This window comes from Sprattus sprattus (assembly GCF_963457725.1).
Source record: "Sprattus sprattus genome assembly, chromosome: 12".
NCBI classification, from domain to species: Eukaryota; Metazoa; Chordata; class Actinopteri; order Clupeiformes; family Clupeidae; genus Sprattus; species Sprattus sprattus.
The window spans coordinates 764,103-788,091 of NC_137910.1; the positions used below are offsets into that span (position 1 = coordinate 764,103).

Below are 23,989 nucleotides of genomic sequence, written 5' to 3' on the forward strand. Positions count from 1 at the left end.
GTAGGTTGTGACAACCCGATCCTAGTCCTCTACCCGATCCTAGTGCACCCTTTTGAGCATGCGTCACTTTGCGACTCTGATCAGATGTTGGATGTTTGCACTAATAGGTCTCCCACTCTCAGATCAACTGTGGAGATGATTGCATATTGACAGTGGAATTCCCTCTAAAATCCACTTTGGGAAAATAGTCTACTTTTACAGTCAGGCTATTATATGAAATAAAAAAATAGTATTTCTGTACAACGTTTTTTTTTAATGTGTTTGACATTAGTTATCTACATTAAAGTAACACTATGGAGTTTCTGGAGCCGCAAAGTAAGGGGCTACTCTCTGCTGGACTATTCAGTAACTTATTTGCTGTCTTGCTTTGTCTTGTGTTGCACTTGCTTGATGTTTGACTGTGTTAGGGAAGTTGTTGGCAAGCTAGCCATCATAATAACATAACAAAGAAGCCGACGCGAGAGCACTTATAGGCTACTACTTGCTAACATCGCTAACAATAATAATAATAATAATAATAATTCAATTTTCTATAGCGCTTTTCTAAACACTCAAAGACGCTTTACAAAGCAACCAAACAGGACAAGACAAGGCAAGCAAACATAACAACACAACACAACACAACACAACTGAAAAATAAGAAAGACAACAGATCAAACCAAAACAAACAGACAACTACAAGTTAGAAAAAACGAGATGTCTTTTCATTTGCCATGAGATTCATTTAGTTGGATGCTAGCCTGAGATGGGACTGAGGTCCAAGGTCAATGCATTTTGGGCATCTGGAAAAGATACAAATCTCTGTAAGTCAGAGGTGACCCTGATAAGGTTACAGTCTACGTCGCATTATTTCATAACAATGACAGGGATGTTTATGATGAAATACTAGCAAGTTGACAACTTTTCTTACCCAGCCAAATATCAAGCAAGCGTAACACACACACACACAAAAAGAAAAAGAAAGTTCGCTCTCCTCCGTCCCTGACCAGGATTGGACTGAACACTTGGCCTGGCCCCCGGGCGCCGTTAAAAAAAAAGAAAAAAAAAGGCTGCCCGCTGCTCCTGGAGCCCCTTGAGGATGGAAAAGGAATCCAGGATGGGTTAAAAGCAGAAGCAGAAGGTGTGTGTGTGTGTGTGTGTCCTGTGTCGCCGCCAAATGCATGTGTGTGGTGTTGTGGGTCCTGCTTGTGCAACGCCAACAGGGTGAGATGGTTCCTATCTGTTCCTGTGAGCCGAAGCTTGAGTGATTGCGAGAGAAGATATTCTCAAACAGAGAAGGAAGCCTTAGGTTTAGTGTGGGCCTGTGAAAGACTCCATCCCTATGTGTATGGCAGACAGTTTGAGCTAGCCTGGCCGTTACCAGACTGTGACTCCATTTCATTCCGTCAGTCATGAGCTTGAAATCAATTCAGGCGGAAATACGTAGGCTGGTGTCACCAGGCTAAGTTTGAGCTTGTCACTGACCACAAACCATTGGAGGCAATATACAGCCCACGATCGAAACCCTGTGCCCGTGTGGAAAGATGGGATCACATCACATCACGACCCGATGCACCCAAACCTCTAAGGCCAACGCCACTGCCAGACGGGCCGTGAAAAGATTTAGCCATAGACTTACTTGGACCACTACCATCAAAACACTCAATCCTGGTTGTGGTAGATTACAGCAGATTCTATGAGCATGATGTACTCACTTCCACAACGACTGAAAAAGTGATTGATAGTCTTGAGTCAATATTCAGTCGACAGGGATTACCTGTGACACTGAAATCTGATAATGGTCCACAATTCAAGTCAGATGTGTTACGACCACATGTGTTGTGTTCTTTGTTTGTCACTTTCCCTCCGTTTTCTGTAGCTCCGCCCATGTTGTGTTCCCCTGATTGCCAGATGAGATGCACCTGGCCAGGTGGTCAAGCAGCACTTAAAGACTCCAGTTTCCTGCTGCAGAGGAGAGGCTTTTTGCATGGGGACTGCTGGTCTTGCTGCCTCTCAACCTGGGATTTTTGTCATGTAGTGTTGTGTAATTGTTGTTAATAAATCCCATGGATTTGGTACTTTTAAAAGGTGTTTTAGTAGTTACTTGGGTCAGTGGTGGATTGTTTGTTCGCCCCATAGAGCCACTAAAGTTGGGGCGTAACAGATGAGTTCAGAAATGATTGTGCTGAGAATGGAATTACACATGTGAGAACAACACCAAAGTGGCCTCAAGCTAATGGTGAAGTGGAGCGCCAGAATGCTTCAATCATGAAACGCACCCGAATTGCACAGTCAGATGGACTTGACTTTGCAGAAAGAGCTCCGACGATATGTCACTGTGTGTACAGAGGAATCACACACAGCACAACAGGGAAAAGTGCAGCAGAACTCTTGTTCAATAGGAAGATGAGAGGCAAGCTGCCGGAAATCACATCTGCTCAACTGGATCTAGAAGTAGCCCAGGAGTAGCATAAAGTCACCCAACTGCAATGTGAAAGACTGGTGGAGAGCATGCCAAGACACATGAAAGTTGTGATTTTAAATCAAGGTAATTCCACCAAATATTGATTTCTGAACTCTTCCTAAGTTAAAGCATTAGCATTGTGTAGTTTAAAAATGAATATGAGCTTGTTTTCTTTGCATTATTCGAGATCTGAAGACACTGCATATTTTTTGCTATTTTGACCAATTGTCATTTTTCTGCAAATAAATGATCTAAATGACAATATTTTTATTTGAAATTTGGTAGGAATGTTGCAAGTAGGTTATAGAATAAAACAAAAATGTACATTTTACTTCAACACATACCAATAAATAGTAAACCCAGATAAACTGATAATTTTGAAGTGGTCTCTTAATTTTTTCCGCGGCTGTATATATATATATTACTTTGCAGGTCGTGGTCTGGGCCAACAAGTAAATAAATTCCATTCGCAAACACGCAGCCCCAGTGAAGATGGTAAACCTGACAGTTCACTTGCCACAGTAATTCTTTCCTGAGGCAAGGCAAGGCAAGACACCTAGACACCTGTCCAATGGGATGCTTTCACAGCCATTCCCTGCAGTTGTACTCTCTAGAATGAGACATTTTGGAGGAAAGCCTGTGCATCAGGTCTGGCCAGTCGTGAGTTGTTTTATGGGAGGACACCTGTGACGTTTCATGTGACTTCCACTTAAATGTCAGTCACTATTGCAGCAATGAACCGAAACCCGTAAACGTGCCAGGAACGGTGGATGACTCTATTACAGAAAGGTAAGGTGCCATTTAGGGAAAATGTGTTTGAGTGGTAGAGGTGCTGAGCTACCCAGATAGCAAGCAAATCTATACCGACCGGTGGATTTTGATCGGCACCCCACTGGTGGTGTGCCACTTTTGGTCCACTCTGGAACCACCATCATCTTTAGATAACCTGGGTGTGGTTATTAAGGAAAAAACATAAAATGTTACATATTCCTGGAATTTCTTAATTATTCCTTGGCATTGTCTATTTAAAATATCAGCTGCTAAACAGAAGAATCTCATGGGTGTGGTTATTGCTAACATGACAGGAATAACTTTATCATGCTTTTAAAACATTTATGTCATGTCTTAATATCTAAGCCCAGTTACACTAAAGATGATGGTGTTCCCATAGCGGCACAGAAGTGGCAAACCACCAGAGGGGTGCCAACCAAAATCCACCAGTGAACCGATATATTCTTGCTATCTGGGACTGAGTAAGCATAGTGATGCCCAGTCTTGACCTAGCTAATGTGGAGCTGGAACAACACAAGGATCCCATGTAGGCTACTGCTATGCTATGCTATTAAATAAACCTACATGACAATGAACCTTCTGTGTATGGATATATATTTATTTATTTATAACTGCTGTTAGTCAGTAAATGTTAGTAAAAGATATTGTAATTGACACAAAATAGCCATTTAATAGTGATTATACCCTTAATTTCAGTGTTGTTGTGTTGTTAGATAATGTTATGTTGCTATAATTTGTAGTAACAGAGAGTTGCCGATATTTGTTTTTAATATTTTTTTTATTAATGTTCTATTCATTGAAATTCAAACTTTTTATGAATTCACAGCCAAAAGGTTGAGAAAGCAACAAAATGAGATTTCGGTCTCGCCGACAGATTCTTCCGATGTTCGTCCTTGTATGTCTCATCATCCAGCTGGTCCAATTACTGAACAGAACTAAAGCAGGCCCCAAAACTCATAAGATTTTAGTGTGGCACTGGCCATTTGGGAACTCATTTAATCTAGACGGTGACTTCTGCAAAGACAAGTTTGGCGTACCCAATTGTATCATGACGGATAATCAGTCCCGATTTTCTGAGGCAGACGTTGTGATTTTTCACAACCGTGAGCTGATCCAAGGCCAACAAAGGTTGCCTGTGAACCTGAAACGCCCAGAGAAGCAAAGGTGGGTCTGGTTTTCCATGGAGAGCCCTGAGAAACATGGCGATCTGATGCCCTTTAATGGATACTTCAACTGGACCATGACCTACCACCAAGATGCAGACATTTATTCACCCTATGGATTCATGGTGCCAAAGGAATCTGAAGCTCACGAGCCACTTGAGAGTTTCATTCCCAAGGACAAGACTGATTTGGCATGTTGGGTGGTAAGCAGCCTTTCACAACACCATGAGAGAACTGCTATATACGAAAAGCTGAAAACTGTGATTCCAATCAAAGTGTATGGTGAAGCAGTAAATAAGCCTCTAGATGATCAGACTCTGTTACCTACAATCTCTCGCTGCTCCTTCTATCTGGCCTTTGAAACCTCTGTCTTCAGAGAGTACATCACAAACCAGTTATGGCTCAATGCCTACATGAGTGGAGCGGTTCCTGTAGTCTTTGGTCCTATTCGGGACGATTATGAAGCAGTGGCACAACCAGATTCCTTCATCCACGTGAATGACTTCAGTTCTGTAGAGGAGCTTGGAGAATTCCTCAAGACGCTGGCTGCGGACAGGGAACGCTATGCCTCATACTTCAATTGGAGACGTAAATACACTGTTGAAATTAAACACTGGGTGGAGCTTGCATGTCAATTCTGCCCCAAAATTAGTAGCATGCCGCCACATAGGGTGTATGAAGACTTGGATGCTTGGCAGTAGAAATATACTTTTATGAAGTTAAAACTCATTGTTACAGACAAAGGGAGTCCGATGTGGTATAGATACAGGTAAGTGGGGCCCAGAAAGTGTGTGCAGTTTGTGTGTGTGTGTGTGTGTGTGTGTGTGTGTGTGTGTGTGTGTGTGTGTGTGTGTGTGTGTGTGTGTGTGTTCTGCTCTGTATCAGCTGTTATAGGTAGTCTTGCTGTTTGGCGTAGGAGATGTTTCTTGTACCCATGAGTCACTAGCTGTATTTAACCTCTGAGAAATGTTTGAATCCTTTCTGTAAAGAATATGATTGGTGGATTCAAATAAATAATTTAAATGTGCAGTTTGTGTGTGTGTGTGTGTGTGTGTGTGTGTGTGTGTGTGTGTGTGTGTCTGTGTGTGTGTGTGTGTGTGTGTGTGTGTGTGTGTGTGTGTGTGTGTGTGTGTGTGTGTGTGTGTGTGTGTGCTAGAGAGGCGTTGACTCACATGCTGGCTTGCTGGCACATGTTGTCCACTGGATTAACTCTATAAGTGTCTGAACAAGAAGGGTAAACTTGTTATGCATTTGTACAACACACGCAGACTCCTGGGTTGTCCAAGTTTCCCTTAATGTCAGTGTGCAATTTTAAATGGGATGCTTCACCCTGCATTTGTGCTCTCTAGAATGAGCAATTTTGGAGGAAAGCCTGTGCATCGGGTTTGGCCAGTCGGGAGTTGTTTTTCAAAAGTGTTCTTTGTTTTCGAGTAAATGACCTACTGTTAAACATACATCTTGATTTGCAAATTATGATGTTATGCTACATGAACGCCAACGATCTTAATTGAAATTTCCATAACCTTAAACATGATTGCTGTTCAGTGGATCCTTGCCTTATTATACACTTGATTCATATACATTTCCAATGTCTTTTTTTTATCCTAAAGAAGCTTTATCTATCATCAGCAACTAATGGACACTGGATGTGGGGAAGCACCCTTTTAAGTTTACTCATTAGTTTTATTTAGTGCCAATGGTTGCAAAGGAATGAAAGTCAAACTTTTAACTCACCACAGTGCCATAAAGGTTGGATGAAAATGTTGAAAACGGTACGAATACGTGGAGTTATTCGAAAACCGAGTAATTTCTATGGACCGGACCTTCAAGAAATACAACTGTGTAGTTTAAACTCTGGAGTTTGCCTGCTAAAACGGCCAATACGCATCTCCTGACACGCATCAGAGAGGTTAGTAAGGGACAACCACAGTGGGAGGACACCTGTGGCTTTTCATATGACTTCTCACTTAAATGCCAGTCACTATCATATCCCTTCACAATTGTCTAAAAAGAGAGCAGCAATACGTATCTTCAGAGGAGCATCGTAGCAGAGGAAGTTGCCTTACGCACCCCTTTGTCAGGAAAGATGCATACGAATTTATGATGGCTGTCAACCAACAGCAACAATCAACAGAACCGTAAAGGTGCCAGGCATGGTGGTGGACTCAATTAAAGTCAAAAAATTGCTTTTAGCTAGCTGAGGGGGTTGGTAGGGTGCCCTGGAGCATTGCTGGTCCATAACTGGCCGACTGGAAGTTTAGTATGAAGGTCCTTATAGTGAAACGAGAAATCTGTGAAAGGTGTCAATTAGGGGAAAATGGGTTTAAGTGTAGAGGTGCTGAGCATATCTACACCTACCGGTGGATTTTTCTGGCACCCTGCTGGTGGTGTGCCACTTTTGATCTGCAATGGACCACCATCATCTTAAGATGAACTGGGTGTGGTTACTGCTAACATGACAGGAATAACTTTATCATGCTTTTAAAACATTTATGTCATGTCTTAATATCTAAGCCCAGTTACACTAAAGATGATGGTGTTCCCATTAGCGGACCAGAAGTGGCAAACCACCAGAGGGGTGCCAACCAAAATCCACCAGTGAACCGATATATTCTTGCTATCTGGGACTGAGTAAGCTATAGTGATGCCCAGTCTTGACCTAGCTAATGTGGAGCTGGAACAACACAAGGATCCCATGTAGACTACTGCTATGCTATGCTATGCTATTAAATAGACCTACAGTGCCATGTGGGTTTCTTTGCCTGGTAATGCCTCACCTGTGTGAACTCGGAGGGGCTGCTCCAGAGAGGCTTTAAGTCGGGTGCAGGAGTACTGTTACTGGTAATTAGTAACGGTTATCAGCTGTGATTCCCTGAAGCATGCCATTGTATCAGGGTCTCTGCTGTAGTTGTATTCTCAGGGAGCAAACACACTGATGAAAATGTGCATCTATAGGCTACTGCAAGTCGCTTTGGATATAGCGTCTGCTGAATGAATACATAAATAGCAGTGGTGGTCCGTCAGGGCCTTCAAGGCCTTCTCTGCTGGCCTAAACATCATCAGAAAATAAATGTAATAAAATAAATTTAATTTTAATATTTTCTTTTCATAAATATCTATTCAATTATTCCCTATAGTCCATTATCTTCATTGCATAACTTCCAGCGTAGTTAATTTATGTTAGAGCTTTCATCCAATCATATTTCAGCTATCATGTGTTGCTACGCTCTTCCCCGAGAACAGAAATCTTCCCTGAGGCCTTCAGAATTCACATTGAAGGCCCGTGTACATCTGATTGGTTATCACAACTGGCTGTTTCAGTTCATTTAAGTTGAATGAACTGAAACAGACAGTTGTGACAACCAATCAGATTTCGAGTTGGCGACACTGGGCCTTCTAGAAGGCCCGGAAGATTTCTTTCCTCGTGTTGAACGTGACACGTAAACGTCTTTTGATTGGATACTGAGGCAGACCAGTGCAGTGCTTCAGTGCTCAGTTTAGCTGGCTAATGTGAAAACGACGTACATCGGTTTCAATGCTTATTATGCTAGTTGTTTCAATTGGTAAGACTAAATATAATTACATTAACCAACTCAAATTAACTAGTTTACACCAACTTGATAATTCCAGTTTTTGATACAATTACAACGCCATTTTCAAGACGGAACTTTCAAGAAAAACTGGATATGGTGAGGATGGGAAGTTTAATGAAACTGCTTTGCAGGTGGGACAATGCGATGTTTAGTGGACAAACTTGTTAAAGCTTTCGGTGGACTTAATAAAACTTTGTAGACTAATCCCTGAAAATCGCCTTTTATTTTTAAGTTGTGACAGTAATATCCAAGCGATCATATAACTGAGAGTTTACTACTCTTAATGTATTGTTAATACGGGTGTATTGATTTTAAATGCTCCGGAAATATTTATAAAGTCTGTTGTACTCGACTATGTTAAGGTGATGCAATGCTCACTTATACTGCCTTTCTGTATAGCCTAAATATAATGGTTCGAGAGCCATGGCGTCATAATGATGGTATTAGGAGGTGGATTGACTCAGTTTAACATCGTGTAGGACATCGCTGAAGGCCCAGTCGTGAAATGCACGGACCGCCACTGATAAATAGCATACATGTATCTTGTTTTCTATTGATCCCGAGCCAGTGCCTGGAAACTTAAATGCACCTGTGCAGTGAGCGCACAGGTCCGCTGGTACACAACATTTCCCGCGCAGCCCCTGTCCGCTGCAGTGTACTTGCCGACTTTAAGCCCTATAGAACAGTAACTTTGAATGTGAAATCAAATACAGTCTGTTAGCCTTTTTACGAATACATCAATCAATGTTATGTTGTACACATGTTATGTATACATGACTGAAATGTATTATGAAAAGTATTTTTTTTGTATTTCATTTGTCAGTGCAGTTTGTTAATGCAATATATTTCTACAGTTAAAATTAAATAAATAGTTTTGTGTCTACCTTTATGCCCAACGTTTAGTTGCTAATTGCGCTTGCCATGATTATGCCTACAGTTTGTGTGTGCGGCAGCATAGGCCTACGGGTTTACAAATGTTTGCATAAAATAAAGAAAACACACACATTTACAGATGGACTTAAGCTAATACATATTTGATTTTATACAATTCACTTACTTTGAATAAGTGGATCGTGGATTTCATTTTTCTACCAAACTAACTAAACAGCTAGACAGCTTTTGTCTAGAAATGGGCTCCTTAAGTGGGATTTCCTCAATGACAGGAAGGTTTGTATGTAGAATCCCTCCCATCCGCAGGAAAGGCAATAGTTTTGCATCCCCCTGCGATACTTCTGGGCACACACTCAATGGATTTTGCGTTGCCTTGCAATACTTTTGAGATAGTGAGGAAATGTAATATCAATGAGAGTGAATGCAAAAGTGTTGTGAGGCGACGCAAAATAGCCAAAAAAAAACAAAAATAATCTGATCCTGGTGAGTCTCCCTACTACGCGTGCGTAAAGACTTCGGTTTTCCCTTTCCTGTCACTGCAGGGACTTTCCTGCCGGTAGCTTCATATGTATGAGGAAGCGTTTCTCCTCAGCATTAACGGACGCACATCAGATGAAACATGATAGAAACGGTTCGTTTATTTCAGCTTGTGTTGATTCTGGGAGGAGTCAGCAATGTCAGGATGGGTAAGTGTTCGTTTTATTAGTATTGGTTGGTAATGTAACGTTAGCATGGTAAGAGAATAGGAGAAGAATAAACAAGCAGGCCAAGAGGAGTTTGTGATAGTATATTTGAGGGCTGTTTGGAATAATGGATAGTTTGACTATTGTCAGGCTAGTTGTTAAAAGCTCTAAAGAACAGAAGAACGGTGGCAACCCTCATCTAAATAGATAGATTCACAAGGCTTAATGTTATACATGACGACGTAATGAAATCTAACGTCAACTGCTCAGTCATTTTAAGCTAACGTTTAATGTTTCCAGCAGATGTCTGCTGTCAACAAAAATATCCTTTCGGCAATCTTGTCGTGGACTTAAGGTAATTTAGGGGCTACACCACTGTGTGTCGGAGTAAAAGCTGGTTACAATATCAACCCTTTTAACTCTCAGCTAAATAATGAATGTTTTTCAGGATAGTGCGCCGCAGGATAATGTTGTCTTCATATGGGGTTGTTATATCTGAATCAGTAACTATGTCGCTACACCAGAATGGACACAAATTGCTTTTGATTTCACATGAGCTATTATCAGATTACTTACTTATGCGTTTTCATATTGTATTATGTCTCTGTCTTGATTTATAGATCCAGTGTTTCTAATGTTTTGCACTTTTAAAAAGTCATTAGCGAGCATCAAGCAACCCCAAACGTAACAATTCCGCATTCTCTGGGCCCCCAGCACACCCCTGGCCGTCAATTTAACATATAACATATTATGCCTCTGTCTAGACTTTGCTTCCAGTAGTTCTGGTAATAAGTGCCCTTTTGGAGAGTCACTAGCCAAACATTAAGCAGCCGCAAAATGAGCAACTCAATTGATCAACTCTATTAGGCATTTTCTAGGGCCCCAGCACTCGTTAAAGCCAGATGTCCTGAAGTACTTTAGTGTAGTGGAAAGTATCATTCCGAAGTCTAATTGGTTAAAAACTGAAACAGAAAAGCTGTCCTTTGTGTTTCACAAAAGAAGTCTCAGGTAGGTTATTTAGTCAGTCCGTCACCCTTTCAGTTCAAATGAGGTGTGTTGTGGCTTAAAGTCTTTTCAGATATGTTGGTTCTCTGCCACATTAATTAACATTACGTTCTGAACTTCATGCTTTATTGCTCAGTGGTTTCACCCCTGGTAGTCTGTAAGCTAGGGACGATCATAAGCAGCAAGCAACAAAGGGGTTGTCTCCCTTCTGTGTCGCTCCTGTGACCATAGAGTTAGAAGTGACTGAGACACGACATACATGACAATGATTTGCTCCATTTCTCCCTAATGCTGTATGTGCAGTAGGCTATTATGTTCGAGTGTGTAGGAGGAGTGGCTTTGGAGGTTTCTGAAGAAAGGGGTTGGGATTTTTTCAGTTCAAAAGCTGTCTTACTCTTGCTGGTTTCTCCAGAATCGCCTTTCCTACCTTGAACCGTTGACCGTCAAACGTCACCTGTGCCAATATGAAGGCTCTCTTTCTGTGTCCACCTTGACTACCATAATGATACCCAGGCAGCCACCTAAACCACCAAACCAACACCTTTAAATCTGCTAAAACTACCTCAGCAACCATCTAAACTACCATAGCAACACCTGAGCAATCGACATAACTGCCATAGTGGCACCCTAGCAACCACTCTTGCAACCACCTATTAGCTAAAGGACTTACAGTAAATCCTCAAATTGTGGCCGTGGGTCTTTTATTAACTTAGGCTGCACAGAGCACAGGCCTTTATTTGGGGCAGGCTTGTATTACGGGCAGGCCTTTATTTCTTACTTATTATACATTACACGTTTGTGAAAGTTCTTTTTCATGGTATTTTTTATGTGATTACTATAAAGTCCTCAGCAACTCTAACTGTCCACTGAACATCACCATAACCAGATAAATCTCCTCACACAAACCTTCACCATAAATTGCAGTTTCAACTGGTAGTTTGTTTATAATCTGAGTATCTGTAGATAGTCTATAGAGACCATCCAAATAAAGTGTGACACATAGTAAATATTAATTTCTCACTCTGAATACAAACAGTAGCTCATTCTGTGCCTTGATTTGCGAGGGTTGCCAGAGCACTGGTTTCTTTTTCACACCTTTGCGCTGCAATACCACCACGAATGCTCGCATGCTGTATGTGGTCAGGGACTGTGGTCAAGCTCATGTGGGAGCTGAGCTGTAGCATAGCATTTGTGGATGACGATGTGTTTCTTTGGCAATTATTACTATGATGAGTAGTAGTAGTAGCAGCAGTAGTAATTCTAAACGTTTTGATTGATCTACTATGCTGTAATTTCGGATGTTGTAAACAGGGTTTGTTTAGAGAGGCTGACACTAGAATGGTCCTATCTCAACGTATATCAACGAGGCTCTTCTGAGTATGCGTGTGCGTTTGCGTTCAAGGAAATGTTGACGCCAGGGCAAACGTCCTTTACTCACACACACACACACACACACACACACACACAGTGTCCCCTCTGACTTTGTTCTTTAGAAGCGCTGATCGCATTTGATTTCGCAATACTTAGGTGTTGCAACGTTTCATTTCCCACTTCCTCTTGTGAAATGTCTTAAGTGTTGCAGAAGTGAGCTGCAGCCGAGCCTTATTTGGAAACATCTGTCTCCTGTCTCTGTTTTTTTTGTGGCTTTTTTATGCCTTTAATTGATAGGTAAGTGTAGAGTGGGACAGGAAATGAGAAGGAGAAGAGGTTGGGAGTGGACTGGAGAAATGACATCTGGCCGGATTCGAACCCGTGGTCCTCCGTGGGCGTCAAGCCCGAATGTGGTCGAGGCTACTGTGTGAGCTACAGTGCCCCCCCCGTTTCTGTTTTGGTTGCATAGGTCAATATTTAGGCCCAGTTTGATTGCACTCCATGCAGGAACGAGTTGTGGTGCATTGGCCATTGTGTCCTATTATCAATTAATGAAAGGTGTATTTTAAACAGGCCGGTGAGTACTACGTTGCACACAACAACACTCGTCCCACCCTGCAGTGATATTGCAACATGATGATCTTCTCACTAAGCCATGCCTCCACAGGTCCACTTGTTTAACTGTCAGCGTGAGAGACTTCAGCCTAGCTCTGGGGGTTTCAATTAAACCCAGAGTTAAGTATAACAGTTATGTTAAATTACACACACACACACACACAAACATCACTGTCAGCGTGAGAGACTTCAGCCTAGCTCTGGGGGTTTCAATTAAACCTAGAGTTAAGTATAACAGTTATGTTAAATTACACACACACACACAAACATCACTGTCAGCGTGAGAGACTTCAGCCTAGCTCTGTGGGTTTCTTCACCATCACCACTCAAGGTGTCTTCCTGTCAAAAGGGAGTTTCCATAATGCTTGCCTCTGGGTGCTGAGGCTCCTTGAAACACAGCTCTAGGCTCCTTGAACACAGCTCTAGGCTCCTTGAAACACAGCTCTAGGCTCCTTGAAACACAGCTCTAGGCTCCTTGAAACACAGCTCTAGGCTCCTTGAAACACAGCTCTAGGCTCCTTGAAACACAGCTCTAGGCTCCTTGAAACACAGCTCTAGGCTCCTTGAAACACAGCTCTAGGCTCCTTGAAACACAGCTCTAGGCTCCTTGAAACACAGCCTAATGCTCATCATGTTGTGCAAATAAATTAAATTAAAACAACATGGAGAATATGGAGTTTCATGGTGTTAACAAGCACTAATAAAGTAGCTATACATTGTGGCAGTAGGTTACATTCTTGGCATCATTTCTCCCTCAAAGTGTCTTAGTAGAAGCTAGGATCATATGACAAGATTGCATGCATTTGGCACTTGGTGTAGGCCATAGGTCTGGTTAGCCTGTTACTGAATCGTATATGCTTGTCAATGATCTATAGTAGCAAAGTGTTGCAAACAGTCTTCCTGGAATTAGTTAGTTGTTTATCACGAACGAATGCAGGATTACAGAACTGTTTAGATGTTAGTGCTTTGTTTACATGAAGCAACAGCGTATATCCTCGTGGAAGACAAAGACACTCCTTATAAACCCTGCAATTTTTTTTATACTTTCTTCAGTGATGTACCTGACACCTTATTAGTCTTACAAAGTGAAGAATCATATTGTGAAGGCACCTGTGGTGAATTACCAAAATTGATGAACGCTTATGTGTCAAAACCTTCAATTTTTTTTTTTTTTTACTGAGTTTTCAGTTTTTAACGCAAACAGTGCAGTGTACTGATGTGCTCAGATGAAAGTGTTTGCAGCTGGTCCCCTGGAGCCTCCTTCACACGTGTAAGTAAGTAAGTTAACTTTATTTATACCCGAGGGTAGATTTTGTTGCAGGTAAAAGAGTGGGCTGCTTACACACACAGACAACATTAATGACATTAACAGAAAACGGACAGTGACATAACAGTGACGACTAGTGCTCCAGACATAGGGACATGGATAATAAATATACAAATAGTTATTAGTGTCAAAATACAGAGTAAAAGCCATCATAGATATTAAACACTAGTCCAGAATAAATAAATAAATAGATTAAGAAGGCTGTACGGCCCATAAGATTAGTGTGTTGTCTGACCATTTGTAGTCTATAGTCTGGCTATTTAGTGTTTTAATAGCTGAGGGAACAAAACTGCCCCTGTACCTCTTAGTTTTGCATACAGGCATTATGTACCTGCAGCCTGATGGAAGAAGCTGAAATTCACCATTTAGTGGATGGGATCTGTGTACGTTGTGGCACGTTGTACATGTCTCTGTGGTCCGCTGATGCCTGGTTCACACGATGTACATGTGCCTGTGGTTCGCTGAGGCGTCGCTTTCGATATCCTGTTTGTCTTGCTCTGACTCACCGACCCCGGATGGTGTCACGTGAGCTCCTGTGGAAGCGATGCTGTTTCACCGCACACCTACAGAGAGAGAGAGAGAGAGAGAGAGAGAGAGAGAGAGAGAGCTGTTTCACCGCACACCTACAGAGAGAGAGAGAGAGAGAGAGAGAGAGAGAGAGAGAGAGAGAGAGAGAGTGCCAAGTGAGAAAGAGCCACTAAGAACTGAGACTGTGTCCAGGAACTATATTCTAATGTGAATACGTAACCTTGTGCACACTTCCACAATGACCTGTAGTACAGGAAAGGTATAAAGTTCACGATCTTCATGCACAGCACATTGGCACTGTGACTGGGCTTTACCCAAATCAGTTTGGCATAAGGTGCCATTTGCGCTGCAGGAAATCTAGAAAATCTCAGGTTTTACAGTCTAATGTTGGTGCTGTTGCTGGATGAATATATAATTTTTTCATGCTCCAAGTTGACATTGCGATCGAAGAGCAAAATCTACATCAAGTAGGTCAGGTAGTTCCTACACTACAGTAGAAACAGAAGGGCTGAAAGGGCCGATGAGGGGGCCGTTCCTGCACACGTTTGTGCCACCTGGGAAATGCCATGAGTTCCTGCAATGGAAAACCGGTGTGAGTGTGCGTAACTAAGATTGTTAGGTGCCACTTAGTCTGCATACGGACATGTTTAGACCAGAGGCGATAAGGAGGGTCGAACTGTGCTTCTTCCGACCTTGACAGGGAGCCTCAGACGTGAGAAATCCACCACGTGGTTATCCCTGCTGAAAGCTAAACTTCTGACTATAACAGAAACCTTGAGTGTCACCCACAGTTCCTCATGAGATCGGATCTTGAGAAGGAAGCGAAATAGGCATCACATGCAGGTTGCAAAACAAGTTCATCTCCTGCAGTGAACTCCTCCAAAACTGCAGTCTGTGTGTGTGTGTGTGTGTGTGTGTGTGTGTGTGTGTGTGTGTGTGTGTGTGTGTGTGTGTGTGTGTGTGTGTGTGTGTGTGTGTGTGTGTGTGTGTGTGTGTGTGTGTGTGTGTGTGTGTGTGTGTGTGTGTGTGTGTGTGTGTGTGTGTGTGTGTGTGTGTCATCACCCATGCAAACTGACCCACACTGACCCTGCAGTCTCTTAGAAGTTTTCTGTTTTGATCTGTTCTGATCCTGGCCCATAGTTCAGAAATGGAGGTCACGTGTCCTGATCTGAACTCTACAGGAAGCCTCTGAATATAGGTCATGACATTTTGATGTTGCATTTGTTTTACTTGTTATATGTCTTTTTGATCTTTAACGCTTGCATTTTACTGTGCTGAAGACTCGAAGCAGGTTTGAGTTAAGACGCTGAATAATTTGTCATTTTTTTCAGCAGGGCCTACATTTTTTGGCAGCCGTAGACCAAGGTAGAGCATGCTCAACAATCTCATCTAGTGGACATGAGGAGCCATTCAGCCACACCTGTTTGGCTCCCATTGAGGGGATGCCTTGGATGTGCAGAGAGTGGCCTACTGATGTCCTCCCTCACAATTCAGCTAAAAAAAATGCTACAAGCAGTTTTGTTCCAAAGCCTTTCAAAAATAACTAAATGTTTGAGAAAAGGCTTGAACAACTTACAGAGAGTGACGTAGGCACAGAGGAATTTTCTCATGGGTCCTTGTACTGAAATGTGATGACAGTAGTTTATAGTCATTTATTTTTTAATAATTTTGTATCGTCATTAAAGACCACAATTCTGGCAAGGTGTCTAATGGCTGGTATTGTTTATGTTTGTTTCCCGGCTAAAGATCCATGACTGTGTACAAATACTAGAGTTTATAGTATTATAGATACTGGAGTGTATATTATTATAAATACTGGAGTATAGTATTAATACTGTAGTGTATACTATTATAAATACTGGAGTGTATAGTATTATAAATACTGGAGTGTATAGTATTATAAACACTGGAGTGTATAGTATTATTAATACTGGAGTGTATAGTATTATAAATACTGGAGTGTATAGTATTATAAATACTGGAGTGTATAGTATTATTAATACTGGAGTGTATAGTATTATGAATACTGGAGTGTATAGTATTATAAATACTGGAGTGTATAGTATTATAAATACTGGAGTGTATAGTATTATAAATACTGGAGTGTATAGTATTATAAATACTGGAGTGTTTATGAGCACACACATTGAACCCACAGATACAGGTCCATGAGGAGCAATTTGTTGAATTTGACAAGAAGTAGTGGATTTTAGTAGTCTTTTGCTGTGGCGCACACACAAACAAGGCTGACTTCAGTCAGTTTTATTCACACACACACACACAGAGGCCAAGGTTGCCGTGAATTTGTCTGCTGGGGTTCTTAGTGGAGTAAACCCCTTGTGAACATGCAAACTCCACACAGAAAGGCCCAGGAGATAGCCCACCTGAGCACTGAATGACCTGCCCCCCAGAGCCAACAGCGCCCCATGCGGGAATCAAACCCATGACCTTCTTGCTGTGAGGCAGAAGTGCAAGCATCTAAGCCACTGTGCCAACCAATTTCTGATGAGAAAATATTGGATGATTAGGTTGCCTCGTGAGAGAGAAAAATCTTAAACAAAAAGAACCCGGGTTCAGAGAAAAAAAGCACTGCACAGAGAGAAAGGAAATGTTTGCCTTGTTAAGAGCCTGATGGGCCTCTCACCTCCATGGTTGGGTCATGGAGTGATGTGTTGTTATAATGTAATGAAGTAGGTCGATATTGAACCGTACTTCCTGAAGCACAAAGTCATGCTATAAGATTTCCCTCCCAAACCCCACAACCCCAAAGGCAACAAGGCGGATGCCAGAAATATGCTAAGGAAGGAACAGAAGTTGTCAGACAATGGCCTTAAACGGAAACGTCTGGAATTTGGGCCCTATTGATAGATCTTCTTGGGAGCTGTTATTGGCTAAAATTGGTTTACTTTAACATGCTGGCTCTAACTCAATACTGGACCGAGTTTGATTGTTAATTTGGACCCAGAAAGATCTAAAAACATAGGGCCCAGGTTGAAGTTTAAATAACCATGAAGATTTTCCTTACCAGCCTTGTTAAAGCAACAATATGTTTTTTTAAGGTATGTTTCTGTAAGTAGTTTCCGTGACATTTTGTTTTATTCATTTTGATGATCCACGGTCATGTTAAGGGGAGAGAGACATTCCCATGCTATTCACTATGACGTTTGTGGTCTGATGGCTTTGAATTCTCATCAACAGATCAACAGAATTCAACTGTGATGAACCTGACTGCATATTATCATGTGCTGGTGTTTTATTTTATGTTTTATTTTCTTGTCTTCTATTTTGCCGTCCTCTGCAGTTACAGCCCCAGACAACGTAACCATCCTCTGTCAGAATGGCAGAAACATTGCCTACTGGAACCACACTGGATCCTCGCTGGAGCCGGTCTTGTTCTCAGTGGAGTTTAAAGGTTATTGGTAAGTAAATAGTTTACACTCATACAGGTAAAGCTCTAGTCATCCATTTATAGTGGAGTCACAGTTCAATTAAATGACGGGCTTGTATCCCATATGAATGAAGATTGGGTTTCTCGCTAGAGAGAAGATGAGAAAACAGTTTTGCTAAATTTGGTGACGCCCAAATGTTTGCATTATAATGTTTCTGTCAACAGGGATGGCGTGACAATTTTTCAATCCAACACATCAGAACACCATGTCGACATGTCCTCAACCACGCTGCCTAGAGAAACGGACGTATACTTTTTGACTTTGGCCGCCTGGGATGGATCCAGCGTTTCTGATAAAGTTACTGTATCATTCAGCTATGGCCGTGATTTACCATCTGACATAGCCTGTAAGTACTCATCCATTCAAATGATCTGCAAAACTATTTACTGAATGATTAGTCTCTTGACTTGTTTTCAGTATCATGCTCAGATTCAGTTTATCTTTCATTTGCATGTTAGTAATTCAAATGCTTCAGAAAAAAGGGGGACAGATCCATTGGCACAGATTGCCATCTTCATAATACCAGTGTAGGAAAACCTATACATGAGAAATAAACTCAGAAATAGTACAGGGAAATAAAGGTATAGAGATCTTCTAAACATTGTATCTGGGAGGTACGACATAGGGGCAGGACAGGACACCAGTAACAACATAAAAGAAAGGAGAGCTCTTGTGATACTCAATGCATTGTGTGTGTGTGTGTGTGTGTGTGTGTGTGTGTGTGTGTGTGTGTGTGTGTGTGTGTGTGTGTGTGTGTCGTTTCTTGCTGTAATATAGGTTGCAGGTAGAAACAGGTATATCTAGCTTGTGTCCCAGCATAGATTAGCCCCCAGTAGAACTGGTGTGGTAGGAGCTCTATTCTTTATAGTTTCATGTTGAGCCTTCATGTTGGTACTTGTTGTGCAGAAAGTGAGTGAGTTAGAAGTGTCACGTGTATCTCTCAGGGCCCTCGCTGATGCTTCAGTGGAATGATGCTATGCATGAGCACACACACACACACACACACACACACACACACACACACACACACACACACACACTGATGCTTCAGTGGAATGATGCTATGCATGAGCCTGTGCCCTCACATTAATTGATAAGCACCACTTGTGTTCCTTGTTACAGGTTTCATGGACCTCTCGAGGCCAAACGTGACGGTTGGGACAGATTCGGTCAAGTTCGGATTTGAAAATCCTGCGTCAGCCCTTGTGCCTGTCGATGAGGATGAGCCCTATGACTACGATGGGAATTACACTGAAGGACTCGCTGAAGAGGAAGTGCAGTTCTACTACACCGTCTACATCAACAATGAGGTCAGATTAATGTTGACTAATTATATATTTTGTAGTAGGTAACCAGAAGATATCAATTGGCACCATTTTATTAAGTTTCTTTGGTATTCCAGTTATCCTCAAGTGTGATAATGACATGTCTGTTTCCTCTTCACTACAGTAACATGAAACTTGTCTTGATGTCCATGACGTGCCTTATCCTTTATTAAATGTTGTGCCTCACAGAAGCAACTTGACTTTAAGTGCTCCTCCTCGGAGGATGATGTGTGCCATGGTGAGATACTGCGGAGCGCCGACTCAGGAGACTGCGCCCTGGAGATAGAGGGATACCTTGAAGGCGTGCGCTATAAGTCCTCCACAGACATATGCAACTCTGCTTCTGAAAATGGTTAGTTAGGTTACTTTTCAGAAAGCCTTTTTCCTTTTTTTTTTAAGGTTTGAGTAGTGAAATGTCATTTCACTATTGCATATTGGCTGTTTATGTATTTATTTAAAGCAACATTCTTAAGTGTTTTTAGGTATATTTATGTAGGCAGTAACATCATCCTTAGATTAATTTAGATGGTGTATGGTTTTTAGAGATGAACACACCTGTCGTTTCCACTAACTAAACCAGCTATTCACCATGTGTGTGTGTGTGTGTGTGTGTACACGAGTGACAGAGAGTGTGTGTGTTTCTGTGTATGTGTATGTGTGTGTGTGTGTGTGTGTGTGTGTGTGTGTGTACACGAGTGACAGAGAGTGTGTGTGTTTCTGTGTATGTGTATGTGTGTGTGTGTGTGTGTGTGTACACGAGTGACAGAGAGTGTGTGTGTTTCTGTGTATGTGTGTGTGTGTGTGTGTGTGTGTGTGTGTGTGTGTGTGTGTGTGTGTGTGTGTGTGTGTGTATGTGTGTAGTTTTGTGCTCTGGGATGGACACCCAACCACACAAATAAGATCAGCTAGCTATTTTGCTTTTCAGGAAAAAATTAGATAGCTTTCTAGATTTAGACAAAATCTACCTCCTAACCTTTTACAAGGGATCCTTTAGGCTTGGAATGTAAATGTTATTTTGCATTTTTTTAAGACATGAAGTACGTATTTTAAAATGGAACCCATTTGTTATCTCCAGTTAGTATTTTTTTGATGTGTGAGTGCTTCTTTTACATTCATTCTGTTGCAATCCATGGTACCCAATGTTTTCTTATTTAAAAATAAATGGCACAGACATTTGTAAAAGATAGTGAAACTCTTTTATATGGAAACCTTGTTGACCCTTGACCTCTCATGTCCAGGTTCTTGGCCCATCTATCTGTTTGTGGCGAGCTGCATCGTTGTCTTGGTGACACTAGTGGGCATTCTCCTGGGCACACGGAAAGTGGTCAAGACTATGATAGAACGCACAAGCGCCATGATGCCCGTAAGTCCAATAGTCCCTCTACAGAGAGACACGTCATTAGAGTCTTGAAGAATCACTGACATTTTTCATTTTTGTCAATGTTGTTGACAATGATCACTGTGGATTATGTTTGTTTCATACCCATGCAGGCACACACTCACAGACATGCATACGTTTATGCTTCATGTTTGAAAATGTATGTGTCTGATATCGAAGTTGCACAATAGTCAGAATGAGAGTTTAGTCATTTGTGTCTTCATGTAGGCGGTTTTCCATATTTAGACATAATCTCCAGATGATGGCAATGCCTGAGATCTGTATTAAGTCAAATCAATGTGTTCTCCACTTGTAGTTAAGCCAGCTGTACATCTGTACATCTGGTTTGGCATTTACCAGATGTGGTGCTACCTACTAGTGCTATACAGCCGCAGAAAAAATTAAGAGACCACTTCAAAATGATCAGTTTCTCTGGTTTTACAATTTATTGGTACGTGTTAAAGTAAAATTAATTTTAGTTTTATTCTATAAACTACTGACAACATTCCTACTATATTTCAAATAAAAAATATTGTCATTTAGAGCATGTATTTGCAGTAAAATGACAATTGGTCAAAATAGCAAAAAAGATGCAGTGTTTTCAGATCTTGAATAATGCAAAGAAAACAAGTTTGTATTTATTTTTAAACAACACAAAACTATTTTTTTTTAACTTAGAAAGAGTCCACTAATCAATATTTGGTGAAATAACCTTGATTTACAATCAAATCTCTCCACCAGTCTTTTCACTTTGCCGTTAGGTGACTTTATACTACTCCTGTCGCAAAATTCAAGCAGCTCGTCTTTGTTTGATGGCTTGTGACCTTCCATCTTCCTCTTGATCACATTCCAAAGGGTTTTTTAAAGCCATACCAATAAATTGTAAAACCAGAGAAACTGATCATTTTGAAGTGGTCTTCAAAAGCTGTTTCTTTATTCAGTGATTGGTCACTTGATTATGGTGGAGTGCACATATCCATTTTGAAGTGGTGATTCTGGCCACTAGAGGGAGCTGATGTTGTATTTGCTGTATACCCCAGCAGCAGTGGCACCCTCCAGTTGTCTGTTCTACTGTAGATTGCATGTCATCATTCTCCTTCCTTTTTCTTGTTTTTCATCCTTTGTTCAGGGTTCTTTAAAACCCAAACCAGGTCCAGGTTCCCAACTCATTCTGCAGCCTGAGTCTCCCGTTAACAGCCAGGTCCAGACGGGGTCCACTCCTGTGCCTCAGTCGCCTGAGGACTCCCCCGACGTCACCCCGACGTCCTTCACGCCCTTGATCTGCCAGGAGAAGACCCACTTCAGGATCCCCACTCCAGCCCCCTCCAGTGAGGACCAACCAGGGGACGGTTATGAGGCCCGTCTCCAGGCTGACCCACACCCCCAACTACAACCTCAGGGCTGTGACGATAGCAATGATGACGGCTACATGCAGAGAGCCAGAATCACCGACAACACTTCAGACAGCCCTCGCAGCTCCATCGTCATTGAGATCGCTCCAGGGGACAGTGTCAGCGGTTACGGACCTCGCTAGCTCGCTAGCATAGCATGACCCCTCCTTTTGCTGCTGAGAACCCATCCCTCATGATGGAGCTCGCTAGTCCTCATTGACTTATGGTCTGAGCCCTCCTTTTGCTGATGAGGACCATGGGTGACCTACTACCCCCGTCCCTCATGATCTAGCTATCCAGCTTTCTGCCTTCTGAACTAGCGTCCCATGTAAGAGCTTTTGGGCTGAAGTGAAGATCTCATGGAGCTTTGTTGCAAAAAAACATCATCTTAATAATATGCCGCATATTGTGCCTTTCAAATATTCGGGTAATGGACTGTGTTGTTGTTGAGCATTTATAATCCCTAAACGGTAAAGTGAGCAATGGTGACTTGTGGCTTGCTTTGTAGGGTGTTATTTTTTGCTATTAGCAGAAGTATAGCAATCGATATTTTATAATGTAAATCTACATGGAGATGGCATAGCAAAATGCATTGAACAGAATCGAATGTGGGGTCTCTCAAGCAGTTATTTAACTACCACAATCGATAATTTTTTTTTGTTTTATTCCAACCCTTAAAAAAAAAAACTTGCAAAAATCCTTCTAAACTTTTATATTATTCATAGCAGTGAAACATCCAATCAAAGGTCATGGTCAATATTCAAAGTGACCAGTCAAAGTCAAAGACCAACCAATTAAACCCCAATGCTGCGCCAAAGCCTTTCTACGGCAGAGACAACCCAGAGCATAGGTATCAGGTTCTGTTGTTAGTTTGGTTTGATTGAACACCGTTATCCCCTAAAAAAGTGTTTATAGAAAAAGGATTACTGAACAAGTTACTGAACAAAACCTGTTGTTCTTGTTTGTCAATTTTTCATTTCATTGTCATGTTTTGTCTGTTTTATTTGTACATCTTGATTTGTAAATAAAGAAACTTTGTGACAAAATATAGGGATGTTCCTCTCAAGTTCACACCGATGATTTACCGGAAACTTCTCTCATAAAAGAAAAGGGGACTGGGGGGAGGGGTAGTTCCTCATCTTGTTTTTTTTTATTTATTTTTTATCAATGGTCTTTTTATTGTTTTCTCATCACATTGCAAACAAGACATGTATACAGTATACAATTTAAATCCCACTACCTCCCTCCTCCCTCCACCCACCCCCCACCCCAAACACAACACACACACATAGAAACAAGAACTGACCAAACTTTAACTCTATTTTATTATACGGCTCTTCAGAATGTTCCAAAAAGTACCGTTGATTTGAATGGGCCATCCCTACGTCATACCCATACATTAATTCCTGCTAACAGACCTCTGCGAAAGATAATCACCGCTGTCATTGGCAACGGGTTTTGTACTTCTAATTCACATCTTTCATATCATTCCGCCAGAAGTCCAGTCATTTTAACGCAACAGTAGAGAGTAATTTGAAGTCAGCAAGTAATGGGTTGCTATGCAACACCTGAAACTTCAAAGTTCTATTTGCTTGAAGAACTATTTATTTCTAAACGGGACACATGAAACGGCACCTAAATCATTAAAAAGAGATATGTTGGAGGAATGTCTTCTATCGTTTTTGGCAAGTACCCGTATAATAAGCGGGATAATGTATTGTCCGTCGGTCATTCTACAAAAATAATTCCCTTCGGTACAAAACAACACCCTCCGCTGCGCGTCGGGGTGTTGTTCGCCCCGTCGGGAATTATTTTTGTAGAATGACCTCCGGACAATACATTATCCCTTACGTGTTCAAAATCAGAAAAGCCACAGTGCTACTCGACAAAGGTAAACCATCAATTATAGAGGACTAGTCCTCAGTTATGTCTGAGGTGCTGAAACTGTCAAGAAAAGGGCTCCAGATCTTATAGAATGTATTCACTGATCCTCTGAGACTTTATCTAATTTTCTCCAATGAGAGAAAAGACAGTA

At 41.5% G+C, this 23,989-nt stretch overlaps 2 protein-coding genes across 2 annotated transcripts; both read left to right on the forward strand.

Moving 5' to 3' along the window:
- Positions 1 to 4,085: 4,085 nt before the first annotated feature.
- On the forward strand, positions 4,086 to 5,099 carry LOC308373119 (alpha-(1,3)-fucosyltransferase 7-like; the record flags this gene model as incomplete). The annotated part of the gene is made up of 1 exon (XM_080848532.1): positions 4,086 to 5,099. The coding sequence occupies one exon, from the start codon at positions 4,086 to 4,088 to the stop codon at positions 5,097 to 5,099; it is 1,014 nt and encodes a 337-aa protein (XP_080704658.1).
- Positions 5,100 to 9,484: 4,385 nt separating this feature from the next.
- Positions 9,485 to 22,871, forward strand: ifngr1l (interferon gamma receptor 1-like). The gene is made up of 7 exons (XM_080848381.1): positions 9,485 to 9,568; positions 17,713 to 17,830; positions 18,025 to 18,206; positions 18,983 to 19,170; positions 19,375 to 19,537; positions 20,424 to 20,548; positions 21,693 to 22,871. Exons 1-7 carry the CDS (start codon positions 9,502 to 9,504, stop codon positions 22,095 to 22,097), a joined length of 1,248 nt encoding a protein of 415 aa, XP_080704507.1. The 5' UTR covers positions 9,485 to 9,501; the 3' UTR covers positions 22,098 to 22,871.
- The last annotated feature ends 1,118 nt before the right edge of the window (positions 22,872 to 23,989 follow it).